Source organism: Arvicanthis niloticus, chromosome 1 (genome assembly GCF_011762505.2).
Source record: "Arvicanthis niloticus isolate mArvNil1 chromosome 1, mArvNil1.pat.X, whole genome shotgun sequence".
Lineage (NCBI taxonomy): Eukaryota > Metazoa > Chordata > Mammalia > Rodentia > Muridae > Arvicanthis > Arvicanthis niloticus.
The window spans coordinates 74,795,402-74,818,804 of record NC_047658.1 but is presented as its reverse complement, the minus strand read 5'-3'; the positions used below and the strand labels follow the sequence as shown (position 1 = coordinate 74,818,804).

Sequence of the window (23,403 nt, the reverse complement as noted above, 5' to 3'; positions counted from 1 at the left end):
ACAATGACACATCTGCTCCAGCAAGGCCACACCTTCTCCAACAGTACCATACCTTCAATAGTGCCACTCCCTGGTCTGGGCATATGTAAACCAACACAAACATCATATCCCCTCCCCCACCTACTTTTTACCCAGTCAGTATAATATAATTTGAGGAATGATTCCTTCTCAGACCTATATATAACACCAGGCTTTAAATTTTGTGTTCATTTTATTTTATTGAAAACATTTTTCTTTTCTTCCTCTTTCACTTGTTAAAATTATTATTAAATTTATTTATTTATTTATTTATTATTTATATTCCAAATGTTGTCCCCCATTTTGGTCCCTACCCCTGAGAACTTCAGCCCATTTCCCCATACCTTTGTCCCAGAGGAGGTGGTCCCCCACTCACCCACCCCCTCCACCTCATCCCCCACCAGCATCCCCCCCACCCTCATGTGTCAAGTCTCTGCAAGATTAGGCTCATCCTCTCCCACTGGGGCCAGACAAGGCCGTCCTCTGCTTCATGTGTACCAGAGTGACACAGGCCAGTCCATGTATGTTTGGTGGCTCAGTCTCTGCCAGGTGTGAGGGGTTCTTTGTTATATTTTGATGACATTTTCCCTCTCTCCCAATTCCTTTCAGGTCCTCTCCATTTTCCTACCAATACAATTTTATTATTATTATTATTATTATTATTATTATTATTATTATTATTATTTTGTTCAAACATACAATTAAAAAACAAAAAAATAAGAAACACATGAGAACAATACCCTCCCAAAAGAACAAAACCAGAAAACAACCAAAATCAAAATAAACAAGCAGAAAAAAGCCAAAGCAATATAACATTAACATATTTAGTACATATAGATAAAGCAGGAAATACCAAATTAGAGAGAAATAAAATCATTTTAGAAAAAAATCTTCAAGTCTTGTAATAGAAACTAATTTATTTTTACTTATTTCATTTATAATGGAACATAAATTGATATTAGGATGTTGAAGACAAGCTACATCAATGATCCAAGGAGGGCATGTGGATTAGTGACCATGTAAAGCAGGCACACGCTCACACACTGGGTGGATGGAGCAAGCTCCAATAAGTGAGCTCCGACAACCTTATTTTTCTCTTAGCCTTTTAACACCAACTAAGACAAAGTTCTCTATGTAAGAAAAAGATTACCTCATAACCACAAGTTACAAATTTCTAAAAACATTCACCAAAACCCATTTTTTCAAAAAACAGGAAAAAAAAAATCACACAAGAGGAAATTACAACAGGATTATTGATTATGTATTCCTCTTTTGAAACTCATACCTAACTAAACATTTCTCATCTAACTCTTTTTTTCAATTATCTTTTTCTCCATAGTAACCGCAAAGCCATAATTCTTTTGTTGTTGATTAACAAATTTTAAGCAAGCCAAGTCTACAGTAGCAAGTTTTCCATATGGTTAGATGATGACCAATCTGTATTTACCAAGAACAAATAATCTATTTTACATCTTATTTTTGAAGTCTTGTTCAGCTAGACTGGCTAATCATCTATTCTCTATTCTATACTCATAATAGAATTATTTATCTTTGTTCATTACCTTGCCCTTTTATGATGCACCAAAACCTGTGACTACATCTTTAGATCACAAAACCCAGGAACTCATACCCAACCTCGAATGAATGTTTTGAGCATTATCTTGTCCCAAACCGGTTTTCCTCTTCCAAGCACAGTTACACACTCACAATGAGTGAAAGCTCACTGTACTCCTTTTCTAACCTATGCAGCCCTCACTATTCTACAGGGAGGGGCACATTCTGCTCTTAATTCTAACCTTACTATGTCTATCTGGTGAAACAACTTAGGCCATCTCCTCAAACTTTCTATCATTTACTCTAACTCCCTGAAACTATTTACATCACAATCAGGAATTCTATAAAATCATTAATTCATCTAAACAATCTTATTTTATGAAAGTTTACCTTCATATTAATCTGCAAGAAAATTGCCCAACAGAGTGAGCCATCTCTGGAAGCTCATCTGCCCACGGCAGCTCCTCCTGCATGGGGTTCTCCAATAAGCTCCCTTGGTTAAGGCAAAATTTCTGTGGCCCACCTAGTGTTCTGTTTGTGGCAGTTAATATTTTTTTAAGTCATCTAGGACCTCTTGCTTTGTGATTTTGGTCCATAAATCTGGAAGACTACCTGTTTTTCTAAAATTTTTGCTGTATTTCTCTTCTAGCTTTGATCTGAAATGACAGACAAACCATTTCCAATATGGCTGGGTAGATGAGTCTGGGGTGATGCTCCATGTGGCAAAATCACCTCCTGCTTCTCGATATTTTTTGTATGGGAACCACTGGAGGCCACCACAAAGAAAGACACGATCACTTGCTACTGAACTGCTACAACAATCAATGACAAAGTGGTCTGTTTTATGCTTATACCAACCAGTAACAGCCTGAGGACGGTGGAATGGCACACTGTGGTCTCCTTCATGTTGAGGACTGGTATTTGTACAAATTGCATTACAAAAAGGACACTGTTTCCAGCAGCCTCAGAGATGTTCAGAGAGAATTTTCTCAATGTCAGAGATCATTTCATCCATGGGCTTTCTTGAACAGTCCTCTTCTACTTTCCTCATTGTAGAATCCAAAGCTGTGCTCATGACTTCTTTGAGAAACTCTGTATCCGTTATCTCCTGGTGCTCGATGCTTACCAGGTCTTTTCTTGGGAAAATCAGGTTGCTCCCTAGATGGTCACAGAACAAATCCAGCCAGCCAGATGCAGTGCTGCCTTTATCTTTAGCTTCTGCTGTGGACTCATGAATGGCAGACAGGATGGCATTCTTGATGTCACCTAAACTTATTTTTAGAAAAGTTTTTATTTTTTTTCTTTTTCTGAACAGTATCGTGTAATGTGGTCTCTAATGAAATCCCTGAAAAATGATTCTGGATGATGAAAGTATTGCCAGTATTTATCAAAATTTTCTTCTTCTGCTAGAGAGTAGAGAATATGTTTCTCCAAGTTGGCTCTGTTTCCATTGAATTCAGGGCAGGTGGCTCGAATGTCTCCAGCTACTTTCAGACCCATCATTTCCCATATTTTGGCAGAGATAGCAGGAGTGAGCTTGAGCCATAGGAAGTCAACAAAGGATGTGATTAAGGTGAGGTGGCACCTTGGCAGGAGATCTTAAAACTCATAAAGAAATCCTCTTTCTTTCTCTCCAGATACTTCACAGGGTCGTTCGCAATCTTGAATGCCTTGTGCATTTCCTTGAAGCTCTTGGATGCTCTTTCGAATAAGTACAAGGATAAGTCAATGGTGTAGGCTCTGGTAAATGTGTAGTCTACACAGAGTTCAGATTTCACCTCATTTTCTATGATCCTCAGAATTTCATGAAAGTAATTTTGACTGTAATCACGCTTTTGTTTCCAAATATTTTTAATTGTCTCAGTAAACTTTAAATAAATGTTGTTAGTAGTCTTCCTGATGGATTTTTTATGACGGGCTTCTAAACTCTTTGAAAGTAAATGAAATTTTTTTTTCATTTGAATATGTTTGTCATACATGATTTCAAATGGTTTTCCAGACTTTCTTTTTAGTCTTTCCCCAATAGTATTGTCCTTCTTGAAATATTCAAGAAAGATATTTTCAGAATCCAAATCAATGTTAGGCTCTGTGACACGAGGTACATTCGAAGACACACTGTAGATCCATTTTGTCCAAAGTTGACTGAATTTCTCATGCAACTCTTCATCACTTAATTCCTTACCCTTCACACTTAGAGCTAACTTTTGGCAATTCTCTAACAATTCATTTTCATATTGTGACTTTTGGTTATCTAGTATTTCTTGGCTTTTTTTAAGACTGATAAGTTCATTGCATTTCCTTCTGGTGTCTGAAATAAGTGAATCTTTAAGGATTAGTATCTTATGTTCAAAATTTGCTTTCCATTGAACCAGTATTTCACTATCTGGGTCTTCTTCAAAATATTTGTCAAATTCTTCTTTGATGGTTTTATATTTCTTGCTAAGTGGATCCTCCAGTAAGTTGGATGTGAGAGTCAGGATTATCCCATTTTGAATCTGATTGTTCAGCTGATTGTGTAAGTCCAGCACGTGACTCCTCAGCTCCCAGGTCCAGTGGTTATACATGGTTTCCAGTTTGCTCATGGCCATGACCTCTTGGGTGTTCCTGAAGCTGAAAATGAAGTTTTCAGTGATAAGAGCTTTCCACAAATCTTGAACTCGAAATTTTACATCTGAGATTTTCAAGATCCTTCCCCTAGATTCTTGCTGGGCAGTCAAAAGAATTGCATTCCTTAGTTCCTGGATATTGTAGCTATAGCAAGGATTGGGAGGGGCCATTGGAGGATTACCATCCCATAGGTGAGCAAAGTAGTAGACATGACTATTGGCATCAAACTTAATGACATCACTGAAGCGGGTTATGTTTGAGCACTCTTCCAACTCAGCAGCCAATGCTGTCATTTCATCCAGTTTCTGCTCCAGTCTCCTTCGTCCTTCCATAGTTTGGTCTTTTGCTGTAACTTCTCCCACATTCTGATGGACAAAGAGGCAACTAGGGAAGATTTTTACTTGTTTCATTCTCAAAAAGGCTTGAACAGCTATTTGTAGGATGTCCTGAATCTCTGATGGATTCTCCCCAAAAATATTGATCAGAGTCAAGTTTCCAAGGCCAATGACAAATGTTGCCAACTCATTGTCCCATTTCTGGGATTTGGTGTTGAGTTCTGGAGCCCGAAGTCCTTCTGTGTCTACAACAAGCACATAATCAGAGCCAAGTTCTTCTGTGAATGTCTCTTCCACCTTCAGGAGTTGCATGTAGGCCCCCTTGGTACACCTGCCTGCACTGACTGTGAATTGAAGCCCAAACAATGCATTTAACAGTGTGGACTTCCCTGAGCTCTGCAGGCCAAGGACAGAGAGAACAAACAGCCTTTTGTTTCCAGTTTTTTCTGAGATCTTGTCAAAAATAGCTGCTACCCACTTCAGAGGCACATATGAAGCATCCCCATCCATCAGCTCAATGGGAACACCAGCTATCATCAGGTCTGCAGCAATCTCAGGGAGAGAGAGAAATCTTTCATTTTTATTGGAAGAAGTTTCTTCCAGAGCCTCATAGACTTGCCCAATTTCTCGAAGAAGGTGCTCAATTCCAAATGTACAGGCGAGAATTTCTGTGGAGATGGCTTCTATTTGCTTTTGCCAGAGTTGCAAGGAGTTGCTGTTACATTTCTTTTGTTTTTCTGTTTGTATCATTGACCACAAGGACCTTTGTTCTTGCTGTAATTTCACCAAATGTCCTATGGTTAAGTTGTGCAAAAACAAACTCAGCCAGTGCAAGAAGTAGTGTTTGAATGAAGCTTCTTCATGTTCTTGAAGGATATCCAGGAAAGAACTCATTACATCATTGAGTTGAAAGACTTTTTCTAATTGTTGGTATCGTATTTTTCGCTTCTGTCTATGAATTTCACTTTTATGTTGATCAATACTTCGATTTCCTTTTTCTGTCAGATGATAGAGTTCTTTGTCTTTTTTACACCAATTATGCCAGAGTTTTCCCTGAAGGGGAAGCAAATTTTCCTTTATCTCTGATAATTTCCACTCTGATAGTAGAGCCATTATAGTCTGTGCCTTTTCTTTGGCTTCCTTGCAGTCTCTCTGGTCTTCATCAATAAGGAATCCTTGTTTTCTAGCTGTCTGGGAACAGTCCTCCAAACTGAGAGTAGTGTTAGAGAGCTCTAGAAAATGTTTGATGGCATTGGTGAGCTCCTCTGTTATTTCTGCCTCATTTCTATTCTTGATACCAATTCTCATTCTTTTACCAGAATTATTTGCTATGACTTTTTCTTTGTCATCAATCAAGCAAATCAAAGGTGTTGATGACTGACAGAGGTGTCTGACAAGCTTTTGATTTTCTTTATTGTTATCAGAAATTGACATGAGGATCACAATGACAGAAGAGACATCTTGCAGGAAGCTGAGTTGTTGGGTATGTGCCTTGGCATCTCCATGAAGATTGGTGAAGGTCAGACACTTGTCAAATAAGTCATTATCGAGGCCTCCAGGACAGAACCAGCAGATTTCTACTACTCCCTCCATCAAGAGACAGTGTTTGCTGCTTCCTCTGCAGTGTCTGTGAAAAAACACATCATGTTTACGTTTACTGAGGAGAGAGTTCATGATCTGAGATTTGGAAGCAGAGAGGCCATTTCCAACTCTAATGAAGGACACAATGGGGGTAGAGACATGACACATCTGCTGATCCTTGTGACTGTATCTCTTATCCTGCGGTGACTCACTTGATTCTTGCCAACTCCGCCTAATTTGTCTGAGAGACCAGAGAAAGAATTCCATTTGAGAAGTGTTAGGATTTGGCACCACAAGGGGGAGTGCATATTGACAGATAGAAAGTTTGGACAAAATATATTGCCTGGCAAGATCATCTGCACAGTGTAAAATGGCCATCTGGATATCCATCGGGTGAATGTGGGGCTGTGACTTTTTGGCTAATGACTTCATGATGTCATCACTGTCTTCAAAGGACTCTTCATATGGATCAAAAGCCTCATTGTTCTGACCGAAGGAAAATTTAAAGACATGGTCTTCTTCATCTTTGCAGGTCAGTTTTCTCAACCTGCAATCCAACATCAGTAATTTTTGTAGGAAATGGTTAGGAAGCTCCTTTTCAGACCTTGGCTGTGAATTGTACACAGAGGTCTTGTAGATCAGATGGAAGTCAGCTCTGCTCATTCTTTTTGGATAGAAATGTTCTAGGCCTAGACGCTGGAGTAAGTCCAGGAAAGATTCCACTTCTGTCATTTCCTTTGCGTTGGTTTCATGATTTTTTTTGTTACAAGTCTGTTTCTTTTTAAGGCAGAGCCATTGCAACTTTTTTTTTATCTTCAAAGAAGCAGTGGTGGCTTTATAGTCACCGTCATTGAGTCTACACTCATGGGCATTAATAAATTGAGTTATATAAGTGGCAGCTTTCTTCAGAACGTTGACTGTGCTTAGTAGAAAATTCTGCAATTGCCAATCTGTGAGAAAAATGTAAATCCAAATGGCATAATTTTTAATTTTTTGATGCAGTATTTGCATGGAATCTATCAGTATCTTAAGTTTCCCCTCATAGTAAGAAACCTCTTGGGATTTCATATTCTTTTGAAAAAGTCTAGTTTCTTGCCCAGTACTATACACATATTCCTCATCCTGTATCTGAGCAGGAAGGCCAGCCAGTGCAGTGTAGTTGTCTTTCAAACATTTAGCCACTTGAAGGGGATCCTTAAAATCACCTCTGTGGCTGTTGAGGATGATATCCCAAATGGGCACCAAGTGAAGTCCCTTGTCAATGACAGACCAGGTTTTGTTGCTTGTGAGAAGGCCAGCTGTCCACTGGACAATTCCATTTGATTCTGCTGGTCCACCTGTCTGGGCCACAGAAACTTGGACATTGATTTGGAGCTGTTGATTTGTTGCATTTTGGCAGGATCTCACTGAATACGAATCTGATGTTTTCATCCTTGCTCCAACTTCAACTCCAACACCATTGTAGCTCCCCTTTATGTAACTGTCTAAGGCCTCTGCTGCCTGTTGCTTCACTTGATCTAGCTGGTCACTTTTGAAACCCTCTGAAATGGCCTTCCAGCAGTAAATTCCCCCAAGGTGCAAAGGGCCTTGATTAGCATGAGAACCAAATCTGTTGAAGAATTTCTCAGTCCTGTTTCTCAGTGAGAGAAATTTGTCTGCATCTTCAGTGTGTTCCAGTTGCTCTTCAATGATTTTCAACTCCTTGAGAGCAGCTGTGGAGAGCTGAAGCTGATCAGTTCGAAAGTGGAAGGAGGCCAGGGGCACATAGCTATACTTTGCTGAACAGAAATAAGAATGTTCTGAGTTTGACTGGTGGGTGTCTTTCCATTCTGAATGTTTGCTTTGCTTGATACCAAATTCTGAACTAAATCCCCAGAGTCCACCCTTGGTTGATGCCATTGCTCCAAATCCCAGCTTCTGGACAGCTTCAGTGAACATGGATTCTGCTTGAGAAGATGTGAATTCTTTTGCTTCCATCCTTTTTCCTTGTTCAGGTCCAAAGAGGAAGAATTCCTTGGGGACCCTAAGAAGATCTTCTCTCCTTGCCATTAGGTCTTTTTGATGGCAGGTCTTATAAATTCCCTGCAGGGCCAGTCCTCCAGATGCCCATCTGACCAGGTCTCTATCTGAGAGGTTTTTGCTCTGAGTCAGGGTCTGTTCCATGTGACTGAGATGTCTCTCCATTATTTCAGTGATGTCTTTTAGGGGCACTTCAGGCACTGGCCAGCACTCCTCAGGGATCTCCATTGCTTGCCTCAGCTCTGCTTCTTTTCTCCTCACTGCCTCTTCTTCTCTGTGCTTCCCTTCTGACTGCAAGGCTTTCAGAGCCTGCAGTGCCTGTCCTGCCTGCCTCTGCCTGTTCTTTATCATCTCCTCTGGAGTCTCCTGCAGCTCTGCAACACTATTTGGCTGTGAGAGGTCAAGGAGCTTCTCCAGAGCCTTTTTCTCCCACGTGTGTTGTACCTGGGACTTCAGCTTCTGGAGGTCTCTTTTGTCTAAATATTGTAAGGCCTGGGCAGAGGTCACACCTAGGTCTTCCTGAAGCTTAGGCATCCAGTAGTCAGCAGACAGTCCCACTTCTGTCAGCATCTCCTGGAGATCATGCCTCCTTCTGCTTCTGGACTGAGGCTTGTCATGAAAATTCTCTTCTGTGTTCATGACTGTGTGAAGAACAGGCACTTAGTCAAAATCTTACCTTCTGTAAGCATTACTTTCTTGCCCAATAGAATGAATGTCTTAAGTCTATAAGTCTGAAGGAACTTCTCATCCCTACATTTAATTTTGAAGCTTGTATTTTCATTAGTATCTTTGTCACATTACTGTCCACATTTCTACTAAATGTAGTCAGTGTATCTAGTTGTCATTGTGAGGTGCAGTGCTATACACTGAGTTTTTAACACTTCATCCTCCATTAACTCTATGGTAGGACAGTCAACAAAGCAATAGTTGAAATGTAAAAATATGTTAGTTTATTGTTATATCATAAACGGGACTTGTTCCATCATTTCTTTAGCTATTCTATATTAGTTTCAATGAAACTTATATCAATTCTATTCCTAAGTTTTGTCACTTCATCTTAAATCCTGCAATACTAATTTTGTCTTTCATGCTTCCAAAAGCACCTTTACCTTGGATAATACTTGTTTATTTGTGGTTTCTCATCTTATTCTTTGATACATTATCTTTCTGTTAATTAAACAGCTTCCAGTGTGCTGGAGCTAGACATATTTGTATATGCATATTCTAATCCACTAGTCTATCAAAAACATTTCCTCAGTGTTATTGTCACATCTTTACACACACACACCATCAGGCTATTTACACATAAATAAAATGAGGTAGTACATGCTTCAGTTGTGCACATTACTTATGTTTCTAATTCTCCTACAACTTCTGTCCTATTCAAAGGCACCCGTGTATTGGCTAGTGATTATAAAATTTACCTGTTCTTCCACTTAATATAAATTCTGTACCCCATGGCTTTCAAATGTCTTCTGTAATCTCTGTTTAATCTTATTACCTTTTCAGCCTTATCATTTTGTCTTCATATGCATTTATTGTAATGGTTATAATAGATATTACATCTTATTTTTGTTCTTTTCTACTCTTCAATTTTTATTATGAAATCACTTGGCATTCAACATTATCATGGCGTGTATGTCAAACTTTGTCGAGCTGCTTTACCCATATACTGAATCTATATATAACACCAGTGGTGAGGTCTTTATAAGTATTTAGGAAAGAAAGGCCAGATAAAGAGATTTCTAGTTAGTGTTTCCCATTCTCATCACCATGAGAAAATAATTCAGATATATAGAGCAAACACTGAATACCAAGCAAAGGAGGATTTGTATACAAAGTTACATAGCAAAGAGTGACTGGAAGCTTCTTAATTAGGAGTTGAACTGCACAAGCTTTTTAATTGCATAATTATCTATTTCAGAGGATACTGATTAAGGCTACATATTTAATTGTAGAATATTTTTATTATGATGACTTAACACAAAATTTCATTTCTTTTTCATATCAAAATGTAGATTAAAATGTTAAACATGTCTTTGGTTTGAGTCCCTTATGCCATAAAACCCAGTTTTGTGATTACTGATCTCATGTCTAGATACTGTATGTAAATTTCCTGCTTTCCCCATAATCTCCCTTGGTTTTCTTTATGTTCTTTCCTCTTACTTCTCTCTGCTCCTCATTAAGTCTTTGCCTCAAAAATTGAGATTAATATCATTATTGAATGATGAGTTCAACTGCCCTTTGTCTCTTTGTCTTTCTGTTTGTATGTGATGAAGAAGCAAGAATGTTAATTCTAGGTACCTGTATATTGATCTTATATTGCCCAGTGTCCAGAATTTTAAGGCCCAAATTCTGTTCATTGTAAGCTTTTGGTCTCTGTAAGTTTGTTACAGAACAGTGAGAGACAGAAATTGATGCAGGGAGCTGAAAAGTTGTAACACCTGATAATGGAAGCAGCATGGCAAAGAAGTATTGGGAAACAGTTAAAAAAAATGTAGGAGATCAAGCCTACAGTACCACAGTTAGAGTGCCATTGCCAGTTTTGTTGAGAACCCTGACTAAAAGAACTATGAGAATATCTATAACTTTTGGGAGTTGAATTGAGTTGCTGTGATTCAAATATTGGTAGACATATACATGCTGTATGCAGCCCTGTGAAATCTCAAGCAGAAATGAAGAAAAAGGTGTTGTAGAGGTAAGGCCAGTCTTATGAAGGGACAAATAACTTCACTAAATTGTGTCAGTATAGAAGAGAAGGATGAAGACCTTAGAAGAAGGATTGGATATAGTTGGCAATGAGCACATATTTGGGGCATGTGCTTAGCATGCACAAGGGTCCAGGTTTAATACCCAGAACAAACAAAGATAAAAATGTGAAATTATAATCTGAAATCACATATATAATATTTTATATTAATTAATGATGAGTAAATTTTCCAAACCAGAAACACTTGGACTAGTTTACACCAGTGAATTACATGACATATAGAATGAGATATGACAGTAAATTTAAATTTTTTAAAAATAATAAAAACATATTATATTTCTCAATTGCTTCTATGAGGCCTTCATAACTTTACTTCCAAATCATGATTGAGATGTTACATAAAAGGAAATATGCAAACAACTATCTTTTACTCTCAGAAACAATTATTAATATTTGAAATTCAACAATACATAATAGACTCTGCCCCTAGAGGCACTGCAAGTATGACTGCTATGTCACATGTGTGTAAGTAGGTGGCACAGAGGAGAGAGACTATGTCTATGCTCCACTCAGTGTTCTGGCCTTTGAACATCTGAATGATCTGTACCCTAACATTTCCCGAAAATAGCCTGAGATGCCTACCTGTCCAGCTCTGCATAGGCCCAGATGGGCTCCCAGGAGAGGGGGCAAGCTGGAGACTAGAAGAATCCATCTTGGGATTATGGGCCCCAAGCAGGAGTAAGCCTGAGACAGATGACTCACATGGGGCCACTTGGGTAGGATGGGTGAGGAGGGAGCCCTAGACAACTACCAGACTGGAACCATGAGGCCTGAGATGACCACCAGTCTGGCATTATGCATGCTTGGAGGAGAGCAGACCATGCCCAAGATGACCCCTACCAGGTGCCATAATGCACAAGAAAGGCATAATAGTACTCCTGAGATGACCCCAGACACTGGGACCCTTGGTGCCACTAAGAGGAGCAAGTAAGTGGTGGAGAAATGGAAGAGAAAAATAAAGAGAAGGATGTGGGCACGTTGAAGAGAGGCAGAACTGGAGACTGGTAGTGAGAAACAGTCTGATGTGAGTAGACAGTGACGCCACCTGGGACTAGGGTAGGGTTCTATCCTGTTCTGCCACCAGGGGCTATGACTGGGTCAGTGGCCCTGCAGCAGCCAAAGACCAGGTAGATAGCTCTGGTCTGGGCTGCCACCTGGGGTCATTTTGATGTTTGAGGGCTGTGCAGAACTGGCTCCATTCCTCACCTGGGCATCTTGAAAGAGCCGGCTCTGAGGGCATGAGAACAGAGAGAACCTAAGGTTGCTGGTGAGATGGCACAAGGATATGAACGTGGGAAAGCTGGCCCTACCACACATCTCCCATGCTGTGGCATTGACGAGGGAGAGATACTCTCCTCCCCTTTACCCCCTCACCACCATTAACAGGTGGGAGGCCTGGCCCAGGGGTCACGAGAGTAGGAGAGCTGTCCCTGCCCCTCACCAACACTTGGGAGAGAGGGCCATGCACCTTGCCTGTGTAGCACAGAAAAGCTGACCCTGGAGGTGGAGGTATGGGCAAGTCAGCCCCAAAGGTGTGAGTGTGGGAGAGATGGCCCTGCCTCTTCTTTGCTCTGTGATGGAATTGGTGAGGGAGAGATCCCACTTTGCCCTTACCACCAGCAGTGGGTGGGAGAGATGGCCCTGATGGAGATATGAGAGCAGGAGAACTGGACCTGCCCCTCACCTGCTGCAGCACTTTTGAGAGCAGGCCATGTACCTCATCTGGACGGCACAGCAGAGCTGGCCGTGATGGTAGAGGTGTGGGTGAGCTGGCCCTGCAACTTGTCTGCTGTGCAGCAGTGTGGATGAAGGAGAGATGCCCTCCTTAACCTTCACCCCTTGCCACCAATGGCAGGCAGGAGAACTGGCACTGGAGTCAGGAGAGCAAGAGAGTTGGTTATTGCAGGATATTTGATCACACTGTGAGGTCTGAGACTGTATACTGGAAAAATCTGTTTCCAGTTGTGGTGTGACTCAGTCCTAGCACACATCTTTAGTCCAAGAGTTTACTGTTTATTGTAAACAAGATTAAATGAAGTCAACCATAGGTCAAGAGGCAGAGCAGGCCACCAGTTGATAGGGAGTGAATATAGAAAAAAAAAACATAGTGAGAGGAAGTCAGGAGGGCAGATAGAGAGATGTGCAGGAAGCAGAAAGGGAGTCACAATCAGTTGGAAGGGTTTTTAAGACTGTATGGAGGATGATGGGCTCTTTTCATCTGGGACATCATTTGAGGAATAAGGTCAGCTGGGTGCTCTCTCTGCCTCTCTGAGATAGTAGCTTTCACTGAAGCATCTGGCTCCTGAGTCTCCATTTGATAGCATCAAATGATTGAGATTTTGTTTTTTTTAAAAAAAAAAAAAAAAAAAAAAAAAAAAAAAAAAAAAAACAATAGCTAGCCCTGCCCCTCACTTGCTGCAGCATTTGGGAGAGCTAGTCCTGTACCTTGCCTGGGCAGCACAGAAAAGCTGACCCTGGTGGCAGAGGTGTTGAAGAGCCACCCCCAAAGACATGAATGCAGGAGAGTGGGTCAAGAAGAGTCTTGTCTGCTGAGAGGTGGAATAGATGAGGGAGAGGCAATCTCCTTTCCTCTCCTTCACTCCTAACCACCTATGGTAGGCAAGCGAGCTGGCTCTAATGTCACGAGGGTGGGAGAATTGGCCGTGTTCCTCACAGACAGCAACACTCAGGAGAACAGGCCCTGTGTCTCACTTGGACAGCAGGGTAGAGTTGGTCCTGGTTGCAGGGAGTGGGGTGAGCTGGGGGAGGGAGAGGGGATAGATGTTGTTTATGAGCAGGCCCTGAGGGGGGTGTGAAAGTAGGAGAGCTAGCTGGATGACTAGCTCAGATATCTTTCAGGCCCAGATCTAGGGCTTTGAATTGGCCCACCCTGCTGTCTACCCCATCAATGCACCCACTGCTAGAGTGAGAGAAGAGGCTGGTCTTATAGATCCAAAAACAAAATCTCCATGACCCAGAGCAACAACAGGATGAGGAGTTCCAGTGAGGTTTCAGTATTGATAGAGTAGCAGAAGCCAGAGGCCTCAAACTAGATGGCTCATTGCAATAAACATTTGCAAGCAAAAAAGCATCGACACAAAGGTTTGCTGTGGAATACACTGTCACACAAAACAGCTTCCAAAATGAATTTTTCTCTTTTGGGAGGTGCAGTTGCAAGTGTGGAAGTGGGTATGAGGGGATGGGGAGATGAATGGGATTGGGGTGCATGATGTGAAATTCACAAAGAATCAATAAAAAAGCACACACACAGAGACACACACACACTAAGTAGAACTTTTTGAGCATGGCCAACTGGGCTTTACCTAGGTATGATGAACTGGCTTAATAGGTGAACAACAATGAACATATTTCATATCAGTATTCTAAAGAAAAATAATCACATGATTATGTCCATCAGATAAGAAGGCATTTTGACCAAATCCAACACTTAATCCTGATTTAAAAATCTCACCATATAGGAAAAGAGAGGACAACATTTAGTTTGATTAAAAAAATATGCAAAAAAACTGCACAGGTAACATCATATTTAATATTGAGAAAACAGCAGCTTTGTGCTAAGATCAGGAACAAAGCAAGGGTTATTTTTCTCTTCACTCTTATTCAATACTCAACATGAACAAGATAAGAAAAGCAAATAAAATTTATATATAGGAAAGTAACTAAAAATAAAGCTACTTTTATTCACTGATAGTATGACTTACTATGCAGAAAATCTTGAAGGGCAAACAATAAAAGCTGCCTTGAACTAACATGAAAATAAGAAATTTTGAGGTATAAAGTTAAAATAAAAATATGCTCTTTGTATATCAACAAAGAATGATTGAATGGTGTTTAAAATTAAAAGCACATTATTATTTAAAGCAGTTAAATGTAAACCTAACAAAACATGTACAAGGCTTATATGAAGAAGACTAAAATTCTGATGGAACAGATTTAAGAGTATGTAAACAATGAAGACATACTCAACAATTCATGCTGTTAAAGTTCTAATTGCCCTATGGGTCTCTAGATGAAAAGAGCCAACAGAATGTACACATATCTAAATTATAAAAATAGATTAATTAGATTGGTTCATGTGGTATGAATAAGAAAGTTGTACAGTGCTGCTCAACTACATGCTGCAGAGGCTGAGCACTAGGTTCACAGTCCAGGAAGGATGCCTCTGCACTTTCAATTTAATGTGTAAAGCCTTGAAGAGTTGCTGAAATTGAGTACATGCTGAATACCTGACCATCTGGACTCTTAATGTCAGCAGGTAGCAACAGCAATAGAAGCAGTCATTGGGAAAAGATTCCATTGGCAATTTTTTTCTAACTGAATAAACCTAAATGTTAAATCCTATGTGACAAAAAAATGAACTTATTCTGCCTTTTGACCTGGTTATTTTTTCTTAATTTTCTTATTATTCTAAAAAACAAACAAACAAACAAACAAACAAAACCTTCTCTTGTCTCTTGTACACATGGAGCTACCAATCGATCCAGCAGAGTACGTAGCAGAGGATGGCCTTGTCTGGCTTCAAAGAAAAGAGAGGCCCTTGGTCCTGTGAAGGCTTGATGCACCAGTGTAGGTGAATTGGAGGGCAGGGAAGCAGGAGTGGGTGGGTGGGTGAGGAAACACCTTCATAGAAGCTGGGGAGGGGGGAGGGGATATGGGTTTGGGGAGAAGCGGGGAAGGGGATAATATTGGAAATGTAAATAAAAACTATCCACTTTTTAAAAAAGTTTTAAAAGCCTTCTCTCTAGCACCACTTCCTCCTTCTCCTTTTCCTCCTCCTCCTCCTCCTCCTCCTCCTTCTTCTTGTTCTTCCTTTTAAATTGAGTGTTTACTATGTAGGTCTGATTCCTGGAACTCACTGTATAGACCAGGCTGGCTTGAACTTACAGAGATACTCCTCCTTTTGCCTCTTGAGTGCATTATACCTGGCTTATTTTTTATTAGTAATGTCATCTTCCAGCTCTTAAAGCCCCTGATGTATATTCCCCTCCTCTCCTCTGTTCTGTGTTTCCTTTCCCTTTCTTTCTCTCTTTCCCTTCATTCCCCTTCCCTTCCTTGGTCTCCTGTCCTCTTCTCTGTCCTCCTACTTTTCTCTTCTCTCCCTGTCTCCCCTCTCCTCCCCACTTTGTTTCTTTCTTCAGAGTCCAGAAGTAAGTGAAGTCACTAAAAAAATTGCATTTCTCCTGTGTGTGTTAATTCAATGAGAAACCCTTACTCTCCAGTTTTCCTAATCAAGATCTCTATAGACTTGATCAACATCTCCTGAATACTTTATCACCTTTCCAACTAAGTAACTTATTAAGACATTTAATTTCTTCATCTTTTACTTATAACAAGATCCTCCCAAGTGCAATAGTTCTCTTTCATCTTATATTGCAACATTTCTACCTGAAAATTATTTTCTGCTTGGAAATTCTCATTTTCCTAGAGTTGATTCAGTCCTCACCTTTTACTGAAAGGCATTCTATGATGGTTCTTCCAATAAAGACAAAGCTAAGCCTTTTTTCTATCTATCTCCATATTAACCATTTAGATGATCAGATCTTATATGTTATTATTAGTTACTAGAGAAATTTTTATTTTTTTCTTTCAAGCAGTGTTTAAACAAACCATGTGAATCTTAGGATAGAGAGATTTGAGGAAGAGAAATGTCCACAAGATGGCGGTAGAGGAACACACAACAGTTTTATCAATGAAACTGTCCTTTGCTCACAATAGCACCCAGAAACCATGACTTTTACTGCTCTCTAACTTAAGCCCTACCCAAATCCTACCTCATAGTAGGGACTTAACTGAGGCTTAAGTAAAACCAGAAAAAAAGGAAGTTAGGTAGTTCTATACATTCGTAGTCATACATTTTTAATTTTTAAAAAACTTAAATATTTTTTAAATTTATATTTTATCCATTAATTTTTTTATTTCTTCACTTTATATCCCAATTGTTTACTGGCCTGCCTCCTTCTGGTCCCCCCTCATACAGCTCCTCCCCCTATCTCCTCCCTGTTCTCTGAGAGGGTGAAGGTCTCCCTGAATATCTCCCACCCTGGCTCATTAAGTCTCTGCAGGGCTGGGGGAAAAAAAAGATTTAAATTAAACTAAATTTATGTTTATTCATTTATTTACTTATTTATTGATAGAGTTTCTTTGTGTAGCTCTGGCTGTCCTGGAATTTGCTATGTAGAACAGGCTGGTGTTGAACTCAGAGAGCTGCCTGTCTCTGCCGCATAAGTGCTGGTATTAAGGGGCTGGACCACCATACAAGGTTTAGAATTTTAATTGTTTTAAATTTACTATTTATTTTGAGTGTGTGTGTGTGTGTGTGTGTGTGTGTGTGTGTGTGTGTGTTTGTCCGTGTCCCTGTGAAGGCCAGAAGAGTGCATTGGATCTCCTGGAGTAGAAATAACAGGTGATTTATGGTACCTGATATGAGTGGTAGAAACTGAACTTGAGTCTTCTTAACCCCTGAGCCATCTCTCCCCGGCTCTTTGCACATTTAACTTGTACTTTTGGTAAAATAGTAGTTCAGAGAATACTTACATGATGATTCACTAATTCTCAACTCCTAGGATAAATCCAACCTGTGTGTTTAATTGGTTGGATTTAATTGAGTTACAAAAATGCTCATCACAGAAGAGAATGCAACAGATGAAAAGAAAATTGACAAGGAACTGTCAAAGATTTTGAGTATACTAATTCACTATGCTAATGCAAGAGAAACTCTGCATTTGGCAAATCAATCAATGTTAGATCAGCTTTCATAGGATAATTTAAAATCATATTTTCTTTTTTTGTTTGTTTGTTTCTCTAAGTATAGGAAAGTATTATTTGCCCTTTTGAGTGCAGTGTACACCCTTTTAAAACTTCTAACTGCCTATATACAGGAAAGTAGTAACTAAAAATAAAACTACTTTTATTCACAGGTAATATGACTTACAATGTAGAAAATCTTGAAAGCTGAACAATAAAAGCTGCCCTGAACTAACATGAATATAAGAAAATCTCCAGGTACGAGATTTAAAAAAAAATCTCTTCATATATCAACAAAGAATAATTGAATGCTGTTTCAAATTAAGAACACATTACTATTTAAAGCAGTTAAATGTAAACCTAACAAAACATGTACAAGGGTTATGTGAAGGAGACTGTAAAATTCTGATGGAAGAGCATGTAAACAATGAAGAGATTGAAGAGCATGTAAACAATGAAGGAATACTCCATAATTCATGCTTTTAAAATTCTAATTGCCCTATGGATCCCTAGATGAAAGAGTCAACAGAGTGTACATACCTGTGAGTTATAAAAAGAGATTACTTATATGTGGTATGATTAGGGCAGTTATACAGTGCTGCTCAACTACATGCTGCAGAGGCTGAGCACTAAGGTTCACAGTCCAGGAAGAATGCCTCTGCACTTTTAATTTAATGTGTAAAGCCTTGAAGAGTTGCTGAAATTGAGTACATGCTGAATACCTGACCATCTGGACTCTAATGTTAGCAGGTAGCAACAGCAATAGAAGCAGTCATTGGGAAAAGAAAGATAGCCTGTATCTTGCTCCATCTCACTTCTTCAATAGGACAGTTTACACTGTTGATAATTCCACCCTTTTTCAGGGCAGGTGCTTCCTTACTATTCACTGTCTGACATATCAACCCTGTCTGAGAAAGTCTTCACAGGCATTCATTTGCAGTGCACAAATCCTAGGCATCTTCTACCCAGTTATGTTGTCACTGCAGATCAATTGTCACACTAGCTCGTTACGGCTTGATTGTTATAGATTCACTATAATCTTAACAAAACCCCTACCAGGTTATTTTCTAAATAACTAACCAAATGGAGTTTATATGAAAGAAGAAAGGGAAAAGAACAACCAGTTCAGTATTAAGAGAGACAAATAGAATACTGACTCATAAATGATTAATAAGAAGATACATTAATGATACACAGCACTGATAAAGACTTTTAAAAATTAATGAAAAATAATAGGGCCCAAAATATACCATGTAAATAGAATTAATTAATCTTTCACCAAGGAGGAAAGACATTGCCACAGAGGAAAAGATTGCCTTTTCTCAGCATATGGCCCTGGAAATGTCCATATTCACATCCACATATATTTAAAAAATCTTGGTGTATACCTACTTCTTTAAAAAATAAACTCAGAGAAGAATAAGAGAACAGGAAAATTACATATGACACCTGTACATCTACTGCTAAATCTGCTACATCTACTTCTTAGGTATTCTTGATGTCTATAAACCCAGGGAAGTGGTATTTTAAGGTCTATTTCATAAATTACTAAAATGGTTTAAGTACAACTGTATGTGATATCTGATCCCCTCAAGCAAATATTTTCAAGACGAAATTAGCATCTAAACTACTTTACATAGACTTAGTTCATTTAGAACAACACTCTTTAATTCATAAAATAATTTTCAGGAAGCTATGAACTTAAAACATTGACTCCCTAAATCTTAATATTCATAAGCATGTTCATAAGAATTAAAAAAATGAATTTTATTTTTTAAAGCAGTCAATGATAATAAAACCCCAAAAGCCCCATAAAATGTTTTATGCTAGTCAAATATATTGATATACATAAAATCTTTGGATTAAATTAGATAAAAACAATGGATTTGTTTTTAAAAATAACTTTGATATACAAATGATAAATGTTAAGATTTTCATGAAGACTGTGATATATATAAAATGATAACTATATATATGTACATATTTGTGAAATATCTTTACATTATTTTTCCTTCTCATAATGGGAATTACAAAAGATCTTACCCCACAAACAGTAGCCTTCATAATGCAGGGAAGCTTACTTTATACACTTCTTTAAAAAGGTTATTCATGGGGAGAGGGGAGGGGGTGAATGGGTGGGGCACACCCTCATAGAAGCCGCAGGAGGGGGGGGATAGGGAGTTTCTGGGTGGGGGGAATGGGGAAGGGGATAACATCTGAAATGTAAATAAGTAGAATATGCAACAAAAAATACATTTTTTAAAAAAGGTTATTCATTTAATATTACTAACATAATGTAGTAGTACATATCTTGAAGATAAATTTTAACTAAAAGTTGTATCATTAATGTATAAAAACTATTTGCTACCTGATTGTGTTTCCCCCCAAACAAAACAAAACAAAACAGCTTCCTCTCTAAGTTTCTTATCTTACCAATTTAAGACCAGAAAGACAAAACAGGATGAAAAGAGAAAGCAGACTCCAGGACTGTTGACTTGTTTTGCCTGAATTTCAAATACAGCTTTATGTGTATTTATTTGAAATATAGATATCTTGTTAGGAAGCAAAAGCTTTCTAAAGTCTGTCAGCTCAAAAATATATAAAACAATAAGTAATATCAAATAAAATGAAAGATATAAAATTTTATGAATACAAAATACATTTTGGTAAGAATATTAGATACAAAATTTAAGATGAGAGGGCATTTGATTTGTAGATTTTAAGGTAAAAGATGGCTCTAATAAAAATAAAGAGATTGGATAAAACTGAAAGTTTATGTGTATCACAAAATGGTTTATAAAAGTATAACTTGAAAATAGTATATTGAGTCAGTGAGATAGCTTAGTGGGTAAAGGCACCGGAGGACTGAGTTTGATCCTCAAAACTCACATGCTAGAAGAAACTGACATCCACACATGTGCTCTGGTACCCATATTCCTAACACACACACACACAGTAAATATAAAAGTATTTTAGCTTATAAAACCTTGCTAAAAGAGCAAGGATTTATGTTTTATTAAAATAGATGTGTATGTTTCAAATTAGGAAACTCTGTCTTACAGAAATAAAGGTTTGCTTAAAAATATTTATAAGCTTTATCTTAATGTTATAGAACCAGATTTTGTTCATTTGTCAATACTGCTGTAACTGAAGCTCTGGTTGTTCAATAATCATAGTTAGAGGCCTAAATCGATGAGGATATAGAGGCTAAAAGGAATATCAATATTTTGGCCATTGCTCCAATATCAACAGATTACCAAAGGAGCAGAGAAAAATAGAAGATCTCTAAGGGTCTTGTAGCTTCAGTAAATCAGCTGCCTTCTTAATCCGAGAGGCCAAGGATCATCTGATCTCGAAGATCCGACCTTAACCAGTATGCCCTCTACATGATTGAGAGCATCACAGAAGGAAGTGTTTTCAATGCTTTTAAGGAAACTCATGTTTATCAAGCCCCTGACCCATCCCAACAAATGGCACAACTTTTAGGGAGAAAGTAAAAGAGCCAACAAAAAAAGGAGGCTCTGAGGATACAGAATTTAGCATTTAGCTTTCTGAATAGAGCACAGGTTAAGGGTTCAATTCCTGTTTTGTTGTCAGTTCTTGGAGGTGGCATGGACCAAAGTGTGGTTTGGCTATGAGCGATAGGTTCTAGTAACATGGAAATGTTAAACTCCTATCTGTGGCTTTAGCATGTCACAATCCATGAATGTCCCTAATTTTTATCGTTCTCTTTCTACTCTAGTTTTTAAGTCTATTGTACTTATCTGTCTACCCATTTCACTTTGTTTACTTACTTGTGTCCTTGAAGCCCAGTTCCTGTCTTCAGGTTGTTGCTCTAGAGAGCAGTTTGAGGGGTCCGTGCCCCTTCCTCAAGCCTGCTAGTCCACTGACCATCAGCTGAGGCTCAGATAGGGTTCTATTAGGTAAGGGGCTGAAATCACATTCAGAACCAGGCACCTCCATTTTCCTTCCTGTTCACAGAGTTTCCTTTCATTCTTGGGTCCCTGTGTAATTCTGGTATCTAAATATGGTCTGAGGAAGATTTATTAGTTTCAGAGAAAAACCCAACAAAACAAAACCCAAAGCAGCCTAGGTGCTGATCTTAGTAGCTGCCAAGTGGTTGTGGAGTGTGGATAAGAGGAAGGAAGCCATACTTTCAGAGTCAGGGCTTTTTTTTTTTTTTAATGCAGCACATTTAATCATTTTTAAATATGATTTTGTGGGAAAAGGTGATCTCTTAAAATGAAGCACATTATGTATCCCAAATAGTAACAATTACACTGACATTTAAAGGTATTATTTATCACTTAAAATGTCCAGTTCAGACTTTTTAAAAATACATACAACTGAGTTGCTCTAGAAGCACAAATATACTTGGAATACATAGTAATGTTAGCTCATGTTGCAATCAAGAGTTTTCACTGATCTACAAGGTAGACTAAAAATAATAAAATATAAATCTGGGATGCATACAAGATGACAGAAAAGACCATTTGTTAATTCTGTGAAGTATCATAAATCTACCCTTTAAGACACACTTATATGGACTGGCTCCCAGTGTGGAAAGGGGAAGCATGGCCAGAATTATTCATGTATCAAGCACTCTACAAAGGGAAAGAACCTTTACTACATCTAGACATGAGTAGGCCCTCTGTTACTGTCTCTGCATGGAGGACCAAATGGTTGCCAGTGTCAGAGCAGAAAGCAAAAATTCTGAACCTCTTGGTGGAAGAATACATCATCTCATACAAAATAACACTGACCCATCCAAACAAAAGGCACAGCTTTTAAGGAGAAATTAAAAGAGCTTACAAGAGGGCAGATTTTAGCATTCAGTTTTCTGAATAGAGCACAATTCCTGTTTTGTTGTCAGTTCTTGGAGGTAGCATGGACCAGAGTCTTTTTTTTTTCTGTGAGCCTTAGCTTCTATTAACATGGAAATGTTAAATTTCCTATCTATGGCTTTAGCATGTCACAATCCATGAATGTCCCTACTTTTCATTGTTTCTCTTTCTACTCTAGGTTTTAAGTCTATTGTACTTATCTGTCTACCCATTTCACTTTGTTCACTTACTTGTGTCCTTGAATCCCAGCTCTTGTCTTCTGTTTGTTGCTCTAGAGAGTAGTTAGAGGGGTCCGGCACCTTTTTCAAGCCTGCTGGGCTGCTGACCATCTGCTAACATACAGATAAGACTCTATGAGTTAAGGGGCTGAAATCACACGCAGAATCAGGCACCTCCCTTTTCCATCCAGTTTACAGAGGTTTCAGTTTCATTCTTGGGTCTCTTGTATAAGTTCTTGTAGCTAAATATGGATTGAGGAAGGTTTATGTGAGTTTTAGAGAAAAAAAAAAACCAACAAAACAAAACCCAAAGCAGCCTAGGTGCCAATCTTAGTAGCTGCCAAGTGGGAATGGGTTGTGGATAAAAGGAATGAAGCCATACTTTCAGAATCAGAGCTTTTAAAAAAATATAAAGCAGGCAGGCTCAGCAGTGGTGTTAACAGGCTTGTGGTCACAGCCTGTGCTCTCACAAGACACACTCTGCCACTTGTCCTTGGTAAGACAACTAAAAGAGCCAAATGAGTAGCAAAAAGCAGAAAGGGGGGTTATTCAATGTGGCCACATTGGGAAGAAGCACGAAGACTCAGAGACTGCCCATCCTCCTCCCTAATGTTTATCTTTGTGGTCCTGACAGAGAGAAAGTTTTCAGAAGGAAGGAATGCATAACTAAGCACTCTGGCCAAGTGTGATCC

General features: G+C 38.9%; 1 protein-coding gene and 1 non-coding gene across 2 annotated transcripts; one reads left to right on the top strand and one right to left on the bottom strand.

Annotated features, from left to right (window-relative positions):
* Positions 1 to 440: 440 nt before the first annotated feature.
* On the bottom strand, positions 441 to 23,162 carry LOC117714817 (interferon-induced very large GTPase 1-like). Its single transcript, XM_034511532.2, has 2 exons — positions 22,724 to 23,162; positions 441 to 8,755 (listed from the first exon to the last, which is right to left on the bottom strand). Exon 2 carries the CDS (start codon positions 8,751 to 8,753, stop codon positions 3,141 to 3,143), a length of 5,613 nt encoding a protein of 1,870 aa, XP_034367423.2. The 5' UTR covers positions 8,754 to 8,755; positions 22,724 to 23,162; the 3' UTR covers positions 441 to 3,140.
* LOC117701634 (small nucleolar RNA SNORA17) lies at positions 11,304 to 11,440 on the top strand. Its single transcript, XR_004605785.1, has one exon. It is a non-coding gene; the product is annotated as a small nucleolar RNA SNORA17 (small nucleolar RNA).
* Positions 23,163 to 23,403: the final 241 nt, after the last annotated feature.

Excerpts from the sequence above, each read along its gene's own strand:
- LOC117714817 (XM_034511532.2), bottom strand. The coding sequence starts at position 8,753 with ATGAACACAGAAGAGAATTTTCATGACAAGCCTCAGTCCAGAAGCAGA.